The 14,734-nt window shown below is 41.5% G+C and overlaps 1 protein-coding gene across 1 annotated transcript in view; it reads right to left on the reverse strand.

Moving 5' to 3' along the window:
• Window positions 1-783: 783 nt before the first annotated feature.
• LOC127157850 (prostaglandin F2 receptor negative regulator-like) overlaps window positions 784-14,734 on the reverse strand; it is a 17,965-nt gene continuing 4,014 nt past the window's right edge. Inside the window, exons 2-4 of the mRNA XM_051101061.1 lie at window positions 13,204-13,620; window positions 7,356-7,391; window positions 784-1,719 (exon numbers count right to left, since the gene is read on the reverse strand). Of these exons, the coding sequence (XP_050957018.1) occupies window positions 1,658-1,719; window positions 7,356-7,391; window positions 13,204-13,620 (515 nt within the window). The 3' untranslated portion in view covers window positions 784-1,657. The remainder of the gene's footprint in view (window positions 1,720-7,355; window positions 7,392-13,203; window positions 13,621-14,734) is intronic.

The raw sequence follows: 14,734 nt of genomic DNA on the forward strand, positions 1-14,734 counted from the left end.
CTTGGGAGTGAAAATGGGTTGCCTTTCTCTAGTGCTGACATGATTGATTTTACAAAATTGTGGGGAAAAGACTGTTATATATTAAAATGGTTTTACTCAAAGGAATAGTCTTGCATTAAACATAAGACTGGTTTAGGTTTCTGTTACACATCTTTGAAAATGGAGAACAAATGAAGCTAAAATTTAACCAAAAAAACATGCATTTCTTATTTGGTTTACTAATTGACTAAGAAAAACATTTGTCTATAATCAGAATCACCTTAAAGAAAATATATATAATTTAACAACAACCTACCAGTGGAGAGCATGATGATTAAATTGATGAGAAGAGTTAATGTCAAGTTTTGCAGTTTTTTATTTATTTATTTTTTATTTTATTTTTTATTTTTTTTTTTACACAGGTTTCTGAGTGAGTTGATCTGTTTTTAAGATGACAAGCTCAAAGTGGTTTCCTGTATGTGGTTCTCTGGGAGTGTGTGGGGGTGAGTGTCACTACACTGCCAGTAATTCATTGTACGGACAGGGTATTCTGAGGTTTGGGTAGATTCCATTAATTTATCAATTTATTCTTTAATTATAATTATATTATACATATTTCCATATTTTTTATGTTAATTAAATAAAAAACACTTTTATTTGACAGTATTGAAAAGCAGGATATGTCTATATTTTAATATATTTATTATGCAGATTTATTATGCAATTTACTTTTATGTGGTACACCTATGTACACAAATTCAAAAAACACAGCATAAAAGCACAACAATTCTGATACACAATGAGTGAATAAGAGAAATCCTTTAATAATATAACATATTGCAATGCATAGGACTAGATACCCGTCCCCTGCCTTGGTCTTGAGATGGTCTACAATCAATTAATTTATTTTTCAATTACTGAACATATGTTTATATAAAAAGCAAAAAGCAAACACAAAAAAATTATGTTTACTGTGAAACAGTTATTTTTATCAAATCAATCAATCAATCAATCAGAGTCAATGTGGGACAGTTCATATGTTGCGATATACACTTGTACTTACTACTAAGATAGCAGATTAAAAGGACAGGTCAATGGACACCTTAAGGAGCTCCAGGAGGGTTAATATGTTGTATGCAGACCAACAGTGCCCATAGTGGGCCCAAGAGGAAATCCAAGGACAAAAGTGAGGGGAAATGAAACAATTAAACAGATAAAAACAATAAATGACGTGTGTGTGTTTGGGGGTGGTTAAATATATATCCTGGTGAGGACTTAAACCTGAATACACACACATTAATGGGGACTTGTGTCATGGACCTAAATTGAGGTCCCCATGGGTACAAAAGCTTATAAATCATACAGAATGAGTTTTTTTGAGAAAGTAAAAATGCAGATAGCTTCCTGGGCGATAGAAAATATAGTTTGTACAGTATAAAAACCATTACACTTATGGAGAGTCCCTACAAGGATAGCTGACCAGATGCGTGTGTGTGTGTGTGTGTGTTATTAGAATTTTTAAAGTTTTTGTTAGTTCGTTTGACAAATGCAAAAAAATATTATTTTATAAAACCCAGATTTTAGAATGAAGATATTATTCTACAGCACAAGTTGGACCTCTTCATATTGGAAGATGCCTGAGATGTGTTTTCTAGGTACTGAGACGCAGATGAAGGTTCTAGTGGTCAGGCTGATTTGTGTAATCTGGCATTATAGCTTTAGGATGTTCCTCTTCTTTCTCTAAAAAACAGAGAAATACAGCAGAATTTAAAATTGTTTTTTATTTGAATTTGAAAATAGTTCACTGGAAATGTACCTTTAAATAAATAAACAAATAAATAAACTGACCACACCATGTATTGCCATTATTTATTTTATTGCTTAATAGTATTGGCTTATGGTATGGCTTGTTCTTGTATACAGGTGCTGTATTTAGCAGTGCATAAATGACTGGTTACATCATGGTCACCAACCAGAAGCTCCTCACATCATGGCCACTCAAGATTCCTCAAGGTTTTAGGGGGGTTTATATGTCCCAGGCTCTCGCAGATGTTGGATAGTTCTTCCTCCCAACTTGGCCACTGACATGGGTTGCATTGTACAGTCATACTCAAAGTTAGTCAGCTCCTGTATTCCACTCTCCTCCTGTCCAGCAGAGACAGACGCAAGATGCGAAGCATTCCAAGTACGTGCATCAGACAGTCTGTAAGTGTAAGGTCCTATTTTTCCCAGAACTTTCAATGGTTTGGAAAATGCTGATTTTATCTTAGGAAGAATACCTGGCTGCTTCACTTGAACAAAATATCCTTCTTGGAATGACACTTCCTTTGCTCCACGTTTGCAATCAGTGTAAGTTTTGGATCTTTGCTGCACATGTTTCACTCTATCCACAATGTTCTGTGGATGCAGGTGCACATTGAGTAATCGAATGAGGTATAGAGCGGTAGACTTGTAAGAATTCCCTTGTGAATTCCTTCCATTCCTTGCCCTCCAGGGAAGCATTTAGTAAAGTGTGCTTCAGAATGTGGTTAAACTGTTCAACTTCACCATTAGCACAAGGATAGTGCACAGAAGAGGTTCAATGCACAATGCCTCAGTTTTGCAGAAACATCTCAAACCCACATGACATAAATTGAGAGCCGTAGTCAGAGAAAAGTTCCTGTGGGTCACCTTCACGGCTGAAAACCGTAGACAGAAATTGAATGATCGCTAAAGAAGTTACGGATCACTGCAAAGACCCGTTCCAGCCAGGGTGATGAAGCTCTTTGTCTGTGTCCTGAACAAGAAGTTAGGTTATTTTGTTGCATGGATCTTGAGCAACTGGGTGGATAACATCTGCATCCAGTTGTTGACTGCGGCGGTATCTCCCACCGACTTGGATGAGCCCCACTGTACTGTCATACTCGGGTGCCAACGTTATGAGGCAGCTGGAGGATGGTACTGGCTTACCTGCGACTACACAGTCGAAGTCCTCAGGAAACCTGTCAATCTGAACTTTCTTTAGATCTTGAGCTCTCTTTTTAGATCACGCCATAAGAATCGGAGGAGGGGCTTTTCCTCGGGCAGTAATCTTACTTGATGAAACATGCCCTTTATATTACATAAGGAGGACCCCAGAACTGGTCTAGGCAAAAGCAGGTTGTTCAGGTTATTGCCCCTGTATGAGAAGGAACAATTGGAAACAACTCTGTTTCTCCCATTATGACTCACCATATGGTGGGGAATGAGCCACGATGCTTGATCTTTCTCCGTCAGTTTCTGTTCTGGTACTTTAACTACATCTCTGAATCTCAACTTTACTGGATCTTTAGCCAGACGAGTCTCAGTGCTGCAGAGATTTGGCATTACAGCTTACTTTGTAGCGTGTAATTTGGGCATGTACTTAACTCTTAAGAGAGGCATGGCATAGCGTTGTGTCCCATTCACATCAGTTCGGGTTGTTTTGCCTCTAACAGGTCGATGGCCTCTTGATCTTGTTTGGACCTGGTGGCAAGTTTCTCACTCCTGTAGGGCAGTATATCAAGAGTTTCTCAATGTGTCTGACAGCTCATTGGAAGGGGAACAGATTGATATGTTAAGACACTGCTGGGTCAAAAGTTGATGTTGCTCAAGTTTAGCAGGCCGTTGGACTGTCCAGCCTAGTCTTTTCTTCACCGCTGCTGGTCCACCAGGAGGTCCCAGGTATACAGGCTCAATCAGGGTAACTAAGTAGGGGTAGTCAGAGCTGATTAGAAGGAGGGGCTGAACACTGTCAAAGGAAGGGATTAGCAATCCTCCGAGATGTCTGTATTTATGCTGTTAGGTGGCAGTAGGGCAAGTGTGTTCGGCGAGCCCCAATTGGTCTGCTGTAAATGCCCTGTGTATATTTAAGATTTATTGAGGCTGACAGGCTGGAGAGATACTGAAAGAGACTGGAGTACCATGAATGATATTCATGTCCTGCTTAACAGTTCTCAGAGGAAGGTTTCTGGTTTGCCATCTAGTTTCAGTTCCTGTGCAGCTGCTTGCAAAAGGATGGTGCGTTCTGAGTCATCGTCCAAAATGTCAATTGTCTTAAGGGTTTGTTTTCCTTTCCACAGAATTACATTTGTGACCTTTAACAGTACTTGACTGCAGCCTAATGGTCAGTCTAGGTACAGGACCTCACTGGCACTGCTGACAAGACAAGTGCTCTCATTGACTGGTCTTTCATTCAATTTGCCCTTACATACCTTAAAGCTTGTCCTTAAACGGCACTGCGCTGCTTGATGAGCTCGGCCACATCACCAGCATCTCTTAATGGTTTTCACCCAGTTAGTTTTCTGTTTTTTTTATGAGCTGGCTGAAATTTTGGCACTGATTTAGATAATGCTGGGTATTTGTGCAGTAGGGGCAGAACATTTTTGGTTTGTCCTGAGGTTTAGCCACACTTGAATTGGACTCTCCCGAAGAAGTGGTATTGGGAGCAGGGTCTGTACTATGAAATATAGCCGCCTATGAAAGATAGCTGCATTTATCTATCTTCAGGTCAGGGCGTTCCTTTCTGTATCCTCCAAGAAACTCAAAACCACTCTCCTGTATTTTCAGCTCATACTCAAGCCAGTCCGCAAAGTGTAAAAGAATGGGGATATGAACATTCAAGGGGTACACATACCTTTTGAACTCAGCTCGTAAGTCGAGGGGCAACTTGGACAACAGCCTTGTTATGTGTGAGCCACACTGAAGCTCAGCTCTGCCACTATCCTCCAGTTGGTCCAGCATGCCTGAGATTGCCCTTATATTGCTCAGCGAGAGAGGCCATGGTATCTGAGTAGGGCCTACTGGAATTGATGTAGGAGTCTGCAATGAGAAGAGGGTCCTCAAACTTTAGGTGTTCTAAGAAAATTTGATGTTTAAATCTCTCAGTAGCAAGTAGCATCCTTGGACAGAAGATTTTCCAGTGAGACCTTAAGTCGTGCAAATTCTGGGTGAGATACAGGTGTGCTCTTATATCTTGAATACTAAGCGACTTATGAATTTCTGGTCTGTCCCGGTGGCATAGTCACTCAGCGGCTGATAAGTGAGAGGGGTCATCTCGGCTACCATTTCAGAGGGAGGCTCCTGTAACTCTCTGGGAAGAGGGAATATATCCAGTGCAGCTGGAGACTGTTGATGATAGCAAGGGAGAGAAACCTTAAACCTTAACCGTAATCCTCTAACCAGGCTGGAGGCTGTATGCGTTGTTTAGGATGCACATCAGCTGGTTGTCCTTCTCTGTTCTACTGTTCTGGAAACATTTTCCACAATCCACAGCAATTACTATTTGACATCTGCATTTACATCCAGAAGACATAGTTTTTACGTAGTTTGTTCATCTGCAATACGTCTATAGGATGTTCCCTATCAGATGTCAAATAGACATTAGATGTCTGTAAGGTGTTTATGATTTAGAATGTATGTAAAACTGACATCTTACAGATGTCTGTCAGATGTTTGTACACAGCAGATGCTTTCCAGATCAAGTGATCTTTAACAGGTATCTTGCAGACGTACATGTGTTATCTGGGTTACTTAATTTTAGATGCATGCACACAATTAAAGAACACCACTTTTTAGGAAATGAGAAAAAAATCTCATGCGCTCCACTCTCTACAGATTCGTGACAACAACTGACACTTTATATGACACACTTTCAGCACATTCTAGCATACTCTGTATATCATAAAGGGGGCAGTAACAGTCCATAGCCTTTGAATAGTCCAACACTCAGTAAGAAAACCGTAATAATATAACTCTATTGCCTAGCGCCTAATAATATAATTCTATTGCCTAGTGTCAGAATACAGAGCCCTTTGCAACAGAGTACTTTTAGGTTTATCCTGTTAGTCATTAGTCCTTATGAGTGTACATATATCCTTATATAATTCCCTTATATCACCTTTGTTCCTTGCATTGTTGTTGTAATCCGCTGTTGGTGGGGTTTGTATTGGTTTCATTTGTGTGTCTGGTTTACTGTCTGTTAAATAAACTGCACATGGGTTCTCAACTTTGACTCCCCTGCAGTGGACTAGACATGCCACACACATATTTAAAGGGGTCACTGGATGCAAAATTCCCTTTTACGTGTTATTTGAACTGAAATATGTCTTGGCAGTGTGTGTACACAACCACCTTATAATGATAAAAATGCACCCAGTGTTTTTTTTTTTTTTTTTTTTTTTTTTTTTTAAATCCCCATAAATATTTCTGTCAAGCTGTTCACATATTCTTGGCAGAGTGGCTTAGTTCTGCACAGGAAGCTCCCACAACCCACCCTAAGTGATTTGTAAACAGTCTGCCATTGTTTTGAAGCTGGAGCAGGACAAGACAAAAATGACTCCTAAGCAATTGAGGTGTTTTGTTGTTCGATGTAATAATAAACATAGCAGTCATCATTTACTCAGGACATCTGAGCCACTGAAGATGCAAAGGACTACTTTTGTTTTTGAAAGGAATGTGCCTCCTGATCTACCTAAATGCGTCTATGTTCACACACATCATTTGTGATCCAGCTTCACCTAAGAAGAGCATATAAGTTTTTTTTAATGATTCTTTGCAAATCGCCTTTGCTAATAATGCTATTTAGCAAGTTCCATGAAGAATGCTGCTAAAGTTAAAGTTAATATTCTCACACCGTGTCTAACCAAATGTGACAGTTGCATTTACCACATCCAGGAAACCTCAGTGCAACTCATGATTTGGTTTACTTCAAACTTAAACTTTTTTAAAATCATGTAAATAATTACACTGGCTACTTATACAGACTTAAGGTCACAATCTTCATTAAATGAGACCCGTATCTGTTTCATGAATATAAAATGTACATGTTAAAAACATTTAACATATTTTTTAAAATTGTATAATTTTTTTTGAGTTGTGTTTCTTCGAGGCTGTTGAAGAATAAGTGCGTAGTAATGTTGTGGTGTCATGATTATAATGGACTAAGTGACTATGTGTAAGAAAAATATGTAATGGTGTTTACTGGTACATGTCTCGCAACCGAAAATAAATAATGCCCTTTCTGTTTGCGTGTACAAAAGAAAAAAATATATATATTCCAACCCTTTGACTGGTAATGTGTAACATCAATTCTAAACTAGATTTAAAAAAAAAAAAAAAAAAAAAACTTTGATTGCCTAGTCTAAAAGTTTGTAGTAGTTGTAAAAGCTTGAAATTTGAAACAGTTTTATAGTTTGAAAATAGGTCAGAACAGTCTCGAGGTCTGCGCTGAGAGTTTGGTGGTTATAACTTTAAAGCTCAAGGACTAGTTATAGAAAAAGAACATAAATTGATGAGAATTTTATCTCATCTGTCATAATTGTGAAAACAAAAATAGTATATAACAAATGTTTCTAAAACGATTGTTCAAGAACTTTTACCTATTGCGTTGCTCTTGTTCCTCTTCTCAAACACATCTAATAAAAGATAAAATAAAAAAACAAAAGAAAATTATCAACATTTTCATTACCAGTTATAATTTTCAGCAAATGATGCAAAAATCATGATTTCACTTTATTTTCTGATAATGATTGTCTGCTGTACATTGAGCCACCTATTACACAACCACTTACAAAATAAACAGACAAGAAATAATTGTTCTAAGCAATTTTAGACATTTTAATATGTGAGAAGAATGAGACTATGGAGTGATTTGAGAGACAGGGAACTAAATGCTCAGTGATATATGATTTTATATGACAAACATTCCAGGTTGATAAAAGGAGTTTCACGAAAGAAATTCCTAAAGGAAATATACAATTACCATTTGTATTTCCATTTCTTGGTCCTCACTGGCACTTGTTGCATGTGAACCTTTAAATGGGTTGTAAAAAGTTTGTTAGAGTCCAAGTTTTTGAGAGAAAAAAAAAACATATATACATATATATATATATATATATATATATATATATATATATATACATATACAAGGCAACGAAAATAGAGAAAATGCTTGGTAGAGCACAGGCAAAACAATACTTTGCAGAGTCCTGTTTGGCATAGCCCTGCTTATATGGCTGCCAAACAGGAAGTTACCATAGAAGCAGCAGAGGGAGCGATTAACAGAGAGTCAATGGGTGAGGGCTCCCTCTGCTGGCGTGGCGTTACAGAATCTCCCCCTCTAGGAGCGACTCCTGGCGCTCAAAACAACAACAGTCCAGGAGGGTGGGGGAACAGAGGCAAAACAGGGGGTGGGACGGGGGGCCAGGTCCGTGCAGAGGAGGTGGGCCTGGATTGTGGAGCAGAGACAGACAGTGAAGCACTGGAGGATCTGGACCCTGGAACAGTGGCAAACAGTGAAGCACTGGAGGACCTGGGTCGTGGAGCAGTGACCGACAGTGAAACACTGGAGGACCTGGGCCGTGGAGCTGTGGCAGATAGTGAAACCCTAGAGGACCTGGGCCGTGGAGCTGTGGCAGACAATGGAACCCTGGAGGACCTGGGCCGTGGAGCTGTGGCAGACAATGGAACCTTGGAGGACCTGGGCTGTGGAGCTGTGGCAGACAGTGGAACCCTGGAGGACCTAGGCCGTTGAGCTGTGGCAGACAGTGGAACCCTGGAGGACCTAGGCCGTTGAGCTGTGGCAGACAGTGGAACCTTGGAGAACCTGGGCCGTGGAACAGTGGTAGACAGTGAAACACTGGAGGACCTGGGCCGTTGAGCTGTGGCAGACAGTGGAACCTTGGAGGACCTGGGCCATGGAACAGTGGTAGACAGTGAAACACTGGAGCAGAAGTCCACCATGGTAGATTCTGAGGAGCCTGGAGCCATGATGGAGCCAGGGGAACAGGCAGCCATGGTGGGGCAGGCAGAGCAGGGAGCCATGGCGAGGCAGGCAGAGCAGGCAGAACAGGAAGCCATGGCGAAGTAGGCAGAGCAGGCATAACAGGGAGCCATGGCGGGGCAGACAGAGCAAGCAGAGCAGACAGGAGCAAAGATATCCACAGTGGAGCAGAGAGTTCATGATTAGCCTTCTTGGCCATGACATGGCAGGCAGAGCGTTCGTGATAGGCCTCCTTGGCCGTGATAGGACAGGCAGAAAGTTCATGATAGGCCTCCTTGGCCGTGACGGAACTGGCAGAGAATTCATGATAGGCCTCCTTGGCCGTAACATGATGGGCAGAGAGTTCATAGAAGGACGCCGCCCCCATAGGAGGTTCTGCCGGAGCCACCACCTCCGGGGGCATTGGCGCAGACTCGTGGTCAGACGTGTCAGTGAGTTCATGGGTGGATGCCACCTCCTTTGGAGGATCTACAGTATAAGCTGACACCTCTGGAGGCATAGGCGCAAATTCATGGCAAGACGTGGCAGTGAGTTCATTAATGGACGCCACCTCCTTAGGAGGTTCTACAGTGCATGCTGACACCTCAGGAGGTATTGGCGCAAACTCATGGGCAGGAAAGGCCTCTGGCACACACTCATGGACAGACGAGGCCTCTGGAGCAGACTCGCGGTCAGACGAGGCCTCTGAAGCGCAGTGTGCAGCCCACACGCTCAAAATGGCAACAGCCATTACAGGCAGTACAGTAGATAGTGGGATGTCAGCCAGTCTTGAGGGTGTGGACACTGTGGACGCTGTGGACATATGGCTTGGGAGCGTGGGCTCTGCGTGGCTTGGGAGCTGAGACGAGACCTGGCAAGGCTTTGGAACGGCAGTTAAGACCTGACGAGGCTCTGGGATGTTAGCTGTACGAGACAAGGCTCTTGGGGGTCAGCGGAAACGTGACGAGGCTCTAGGGGATCAGCTGAGACGTGACAAAGCTCTTGGAGGTCAGCTGAGACACGACGAGGCTCTAGAGGATCAGCTGAGACACGACAAGGCTCTAAAGGATCAGATGAAACGTGACGTGGCTTTGGAAGGTCAGACAGGACCTGCTGAGGTTCTGTCAGGATGGCCGTGGCTTGGCGAGGCCCTGTACTAGCAGCCATGTCGTGAAGAGGCTCTGTTAGGAGTGTAGCTGTTTCTTGACTTGATTCAGGAAGGTCTGCCATGACTTGACTTGACTCCGGGAGGTCTGCCGTGACTTGACTTGACTCCGGGAGATCTGCCGTGACTTGACTTGACTCCGGGAGATCTGCCGTGACTTGACTTGGCTCAGGAAGGTCAGCTGTGGCTTGACTTGGCTCATGAAGGTCAGCTGTGGCTTGATTTGACTCGGGAACAACAGCAGTAACTTGACTTGGCTCATGAAGATCTGCTGTAACTTGGCTTGGCTCATGAAGGTCAACTGTGGCTTGGCTTGGCTCGGGGACAACAGCAGCAACTTGACTTGGTTCATGAAGATCTGTTGTAACTTGGCTTGGCTCATGGAAATCAGCTGTGGTTTGGCTTAACATAGACAACCCAGCTGTAACTTGACTTGACTCAGGAACAACAGCTGTAACCTGACTTGACTCAGGAACAACAGCTGTAACATGGCTTGACTCAGGAACAACCGTTGTGTCTTGGCTTGACTCATGGAGAACAGCTGTGACTTGGCTTGACTTATGGAGAACAGCTGTGTCTTGGCTTGACTTATGGAGAACAGCTGTGTCTTGGCTTGACTTATGGAGATCAGCTGTATCTTGGCTTGACTCATGGAGAACAGCTGTATCTTGGCTTGACTCATGGAGGACAGCTGTGACTTGACTTGGCACTAAAAGTGCAGCCCTGACTTGACTTGATACCGGAGGATCAGGCATCACTTGATTTGCCTTGGGTGTGGCAGACATGGGATGAGAGTCAAATGAGATGATTTTGGACTGATGAGGCTCAGGCGTGGCAGCCATCTTGGCCGGGGACTCAGACGGGGCGGCCATCTTGTGGACAGGCTTGGGGATGGCGGCCATCTTGTGGACAGGCTTGGGGATGGCGGCCATCTTGTGGACAGGCTCTGGGGTGGCGGCCACCTTGTGGACAGGCTCTGGGATGGCGGCCACCTTGTGGACTGGCTCTGGGGTGGCGGCCATGACAGGTGCAGACTCTGGAAGGGCGGCCATGACGTGAGCAGGCCCTGGAGCAGCAGGCATGGCGTGAGCAGGCCCTGGAGCGGCAGGCATGGCGTGAGCAGGCCCTGGGGCGGCAGGCATGGCGTGAGCAGGCCCTGGAGCGGCAGGCATGGCGTGAGCAGGCTTGGTGGACATGGCATGAGAAGGTTCTGGCATGATATAAACAATTCCAGACATGAAGGTTGGGGTGTGAAAATGTTCTGATGTAATGGGTGCTGTAGGATTGCAGGGCTCCTTATCTGCAATCCCCACAGAAAATGACGATACAGCCAACAGCAAAGCATAGTCAATATATTGTTCTAAAGTCCAGTGAATTTTCCCCCAGGTAACTGGGAGCGAATGGGTTCGTTTAACCCTTGACGAAAAATGTCCTTAAGTGCCACGTCATTAAAATTCACCAAATAACACAGTTTACAGAAGTCAACAACATAGTCTTCAATGGGCTGGTTACCTTGACGAAGACGGAAGAGGCATGATGCTGGATCCATGGTTATCTGTGTCCTAAAAGCCGCTGGATCTTTGGTAGTAGGGCTGCCCCCAAATAGTCGACTAAACGTTAGTCGATATGAAGAGGGCTTGGTCGAATACATTTTCATTAGTCGGTTAGTCGCAAAAAAAAAATCAGTTAATTTGTTTGCCGCCTTCTTTTTTATTCTAAGTTTTGGCGTTGTGCGATGTGCCATGTGCATTTATTAAATTGTTCGTTTTTGTTAATTTTCCTTTTTAACAATATAAAAATTATATTAATTTTCCACTGTATTTTTATACCAAACAGCGTTTTTGCTACAGTATTTATTTGTTTTTGTTTTTTTTTTGCCTTGTTTTGTACTAGGCCTAAGTTACTAATAAGTTTATTTGATTTATTTTAAAGAACGAATTTTAGTTTATTTTATTCAAAACTGTTTTTTTGTTTTGTTTGTTTGTTTGTTTGACATGTAACTGTTACAGTTTGTATTTTTGATAATAAATTATTAAAATGCACAGGCAGTCTGATTGCTGTTTTTATGTTATAATTAGCCTATAACATTCCGGCCACTGATTTTTGTGTCCGTAAGCGCTGTATACTTTAAACGCTTTACTATTCTGTTTTAAGCGCTTAATTTTCATTTTGAACGTGCTAATATCATGCTTTAGCATTTTCTGTCATATGGAAGTGTTAAACTTCAACTTGGACTGTACCTTTCCTTGTATATACGCAAGTTATTATATTAATTTTATAAATGAACGATTATTAGACTAATCCCTAAAATGCAGGAGTGTTAGTCGACTAGGAATATCTTTAGTCGGGGGCAGCCCTATTTGGTAGGCAAAGTATTCTGTAACAGGACTCTTCAGAAGCGTGATAGATCCAGAAGCGAGCTTTATTGAACACAACGTAGTCAAGACTGGCAGGGCTGACCTCCAAACAAACAGTAATACGTAGGCAAGGCAAAAGCATAATCCAGAAAAACAGGCAATAGGTCAAAATACCGGTGAGCAGTCCAAAGTAACAAATGAACAAGGCTATGAAACTAGACAAAAACTATGGCAATGAAGCAAAACAAAACTATGACAATGAAACAAAACCGTGGAAAAGGCAAAAACAAGGCAATGAAAATAGGGAAAATGCTTGGTAGAGTCCGCAAAGGCAAAACAATACTTCACAGAGTCCTGTTTGGCATAGCCCTGCTTATATGGCTGCCAAACAGGAAGTTACCATAGAAGCAGCAGAGGAAGCGGTAACAGAGAGTCAATGGGTGAGGGCTCCCTCTGCTGGTGTGGCGTTATATATATAAATAATCAAATGATCCTCATATACTGGAAAGGTTGAGAATAACACAATCTGAGTATCCATAGACTCTCAAACTACTTATTGCTATAGTTTCTTTTTGTATCAGCTTATAATATTTACTAACAAATGAATGAAGAAAATGAATATAAAAATTGTTTAAGAACTGAGGCAAGGTCACTAAATAAAAGGGGACAGAATTGTACTAGAAATGTCGCCACATCTTCACAGTTTCAAGTCATCAAAAATGGAAAGTAATATCTCATAATAGCACTGCACATTTTAACAGAAGGCTGTGACTCAGAGGCTTACCATAGTACCAGCTATTTTTTAAAGCACAACCTCATAATCACGTTACTGGTAATGGGAGTCATCAGTGTCCCTATGTCTTGTGAATCAAGACCATTAATTGTAGTCACAATCTACAAACTCACACAACAAGGAACAGATGAGAGAATGAGATGTGACTCACCTGTGGGCGTCACCACAACCTTTCCCATTTCCTTAGACTTCTCCAGAATCTTACGCCAGTTTCTTCCTTCTTCACCCTGCCTCACCCACTCCTGGGCCGTACACACATACCCTCCTTGGTCTGATGGCTTTGCATTTCTCAGGACCAGTCCATAAAAACCACCTCCAGGAAGGTCCAGCAGGAGTCCACCATCTGTGTAACGCTGGGTGTAGTTGTCTCCGACTTTAATCTTATCATCCGGTCCAAATGTCAAGATTTCCTCCAACGGGCTGCTCCCTTTCCTGATAGACCAGGTAACGGAGAGGAAGGTGTGCTCTGTGAAGCCCCGTGTCGTGGTGCATTGAAGATCCACTGATTCTCCCTCATTCACCGCTGACTTGGGAATGGCTGGAGCCACCTTCAGACTGTCCCTGATCACTAGACATAACAAATAACACTTTAACACAGGCAGGAAAAATTTTAAAGGCATGTGATTTCCACATCACCAAACAGACTTGCAAAAAGAACGGTCAAAGTTTTTAATAAGCTACTTTCATCCTTGTTAGGACAAACAGGTAATCAAACCCCAAATTCTTCTTAGTTTAGACTCTATTGTTATAGTAGACCCGGTCCAGCCACTCACTCACTCAATCAATCAATCAATCAATTAATTGTAATTTCATTTGTTGCACTAGTGCTACAAAAAAATTGCACACTTCACCTTGAACAACAGCTGGAATCAATACAACATTAACGGGATATGATGAAAGTATATCCTGTATACATCTGAGATTAAACTAAAGTTTAGGGTAAGTACGAATTTTTATTAAAAAAAAAAAACAAAACAAAAAAACACGATGTTATTCAGCAAGGACACAATAAATTGATCAAAACTGACATTTTATAATGTTACAAAATATTTCTATTTCAAATAAACACTGTTCTCTTGAACATTCAAAAAATCCAAAAAGATGCATCATGTTTTTGACAAAAATGTTAAGCAGCATATTTGTTTTCAACATTCATAATAGTGTGAAATGTTTCTTGAACAGTAAGTCAACATATTAGAACGATCTCTAAAGGATCATGTGACAGTGAAGACTGAAGTAATGATGCTGAATATTCAGCTTTACAACACAAAAATAAACTAAATTTTAAAATGTATTTATACAGAAAAGCTATTTTAAAATCTAATAATAATAATAATAATAATAATAATAATAATAATTCACAATTTTAGTTTTGACAGTATTTCTGATCAAATAAATGCAGCCTTGATGAACAAAAAAAACTTCTTTAAAAAATAATTAATACATCGTACCAGCCCCAAACTATGTGTATACCTGAACACTGATCACAAATATAGTTTAATATTCCTGTTATATGTGAATGTAGAACTGCAGACAGAGCATTTTTCATAATACACTGACCCATGAACATGCAAATACATAAAATCACACTTAGCTCCCAGGTTTTGTCAACATATGAGTGTTACAAAAATGAAGAGATTTCCATGGCAAACTCTGATTCTGATTCACTGATTCTGAAGTTT

This window comes from Labeo rohita, unplaced genomic scaffold (genome assembly GCF_022985175.1).
Source record: "Labeo rohita strain BAU-BD-2019 unplaced genomic scaffold, IGBB_LRoh.1.0 scaffold_122, whole genome shotgun sequence".
Taxonomy (NCBI): Eukaryota; Metazoa; Chordata; class Actinopteri; order Cypriniformes; family Cyprinidae; genus Labeo; species Labeo rohita.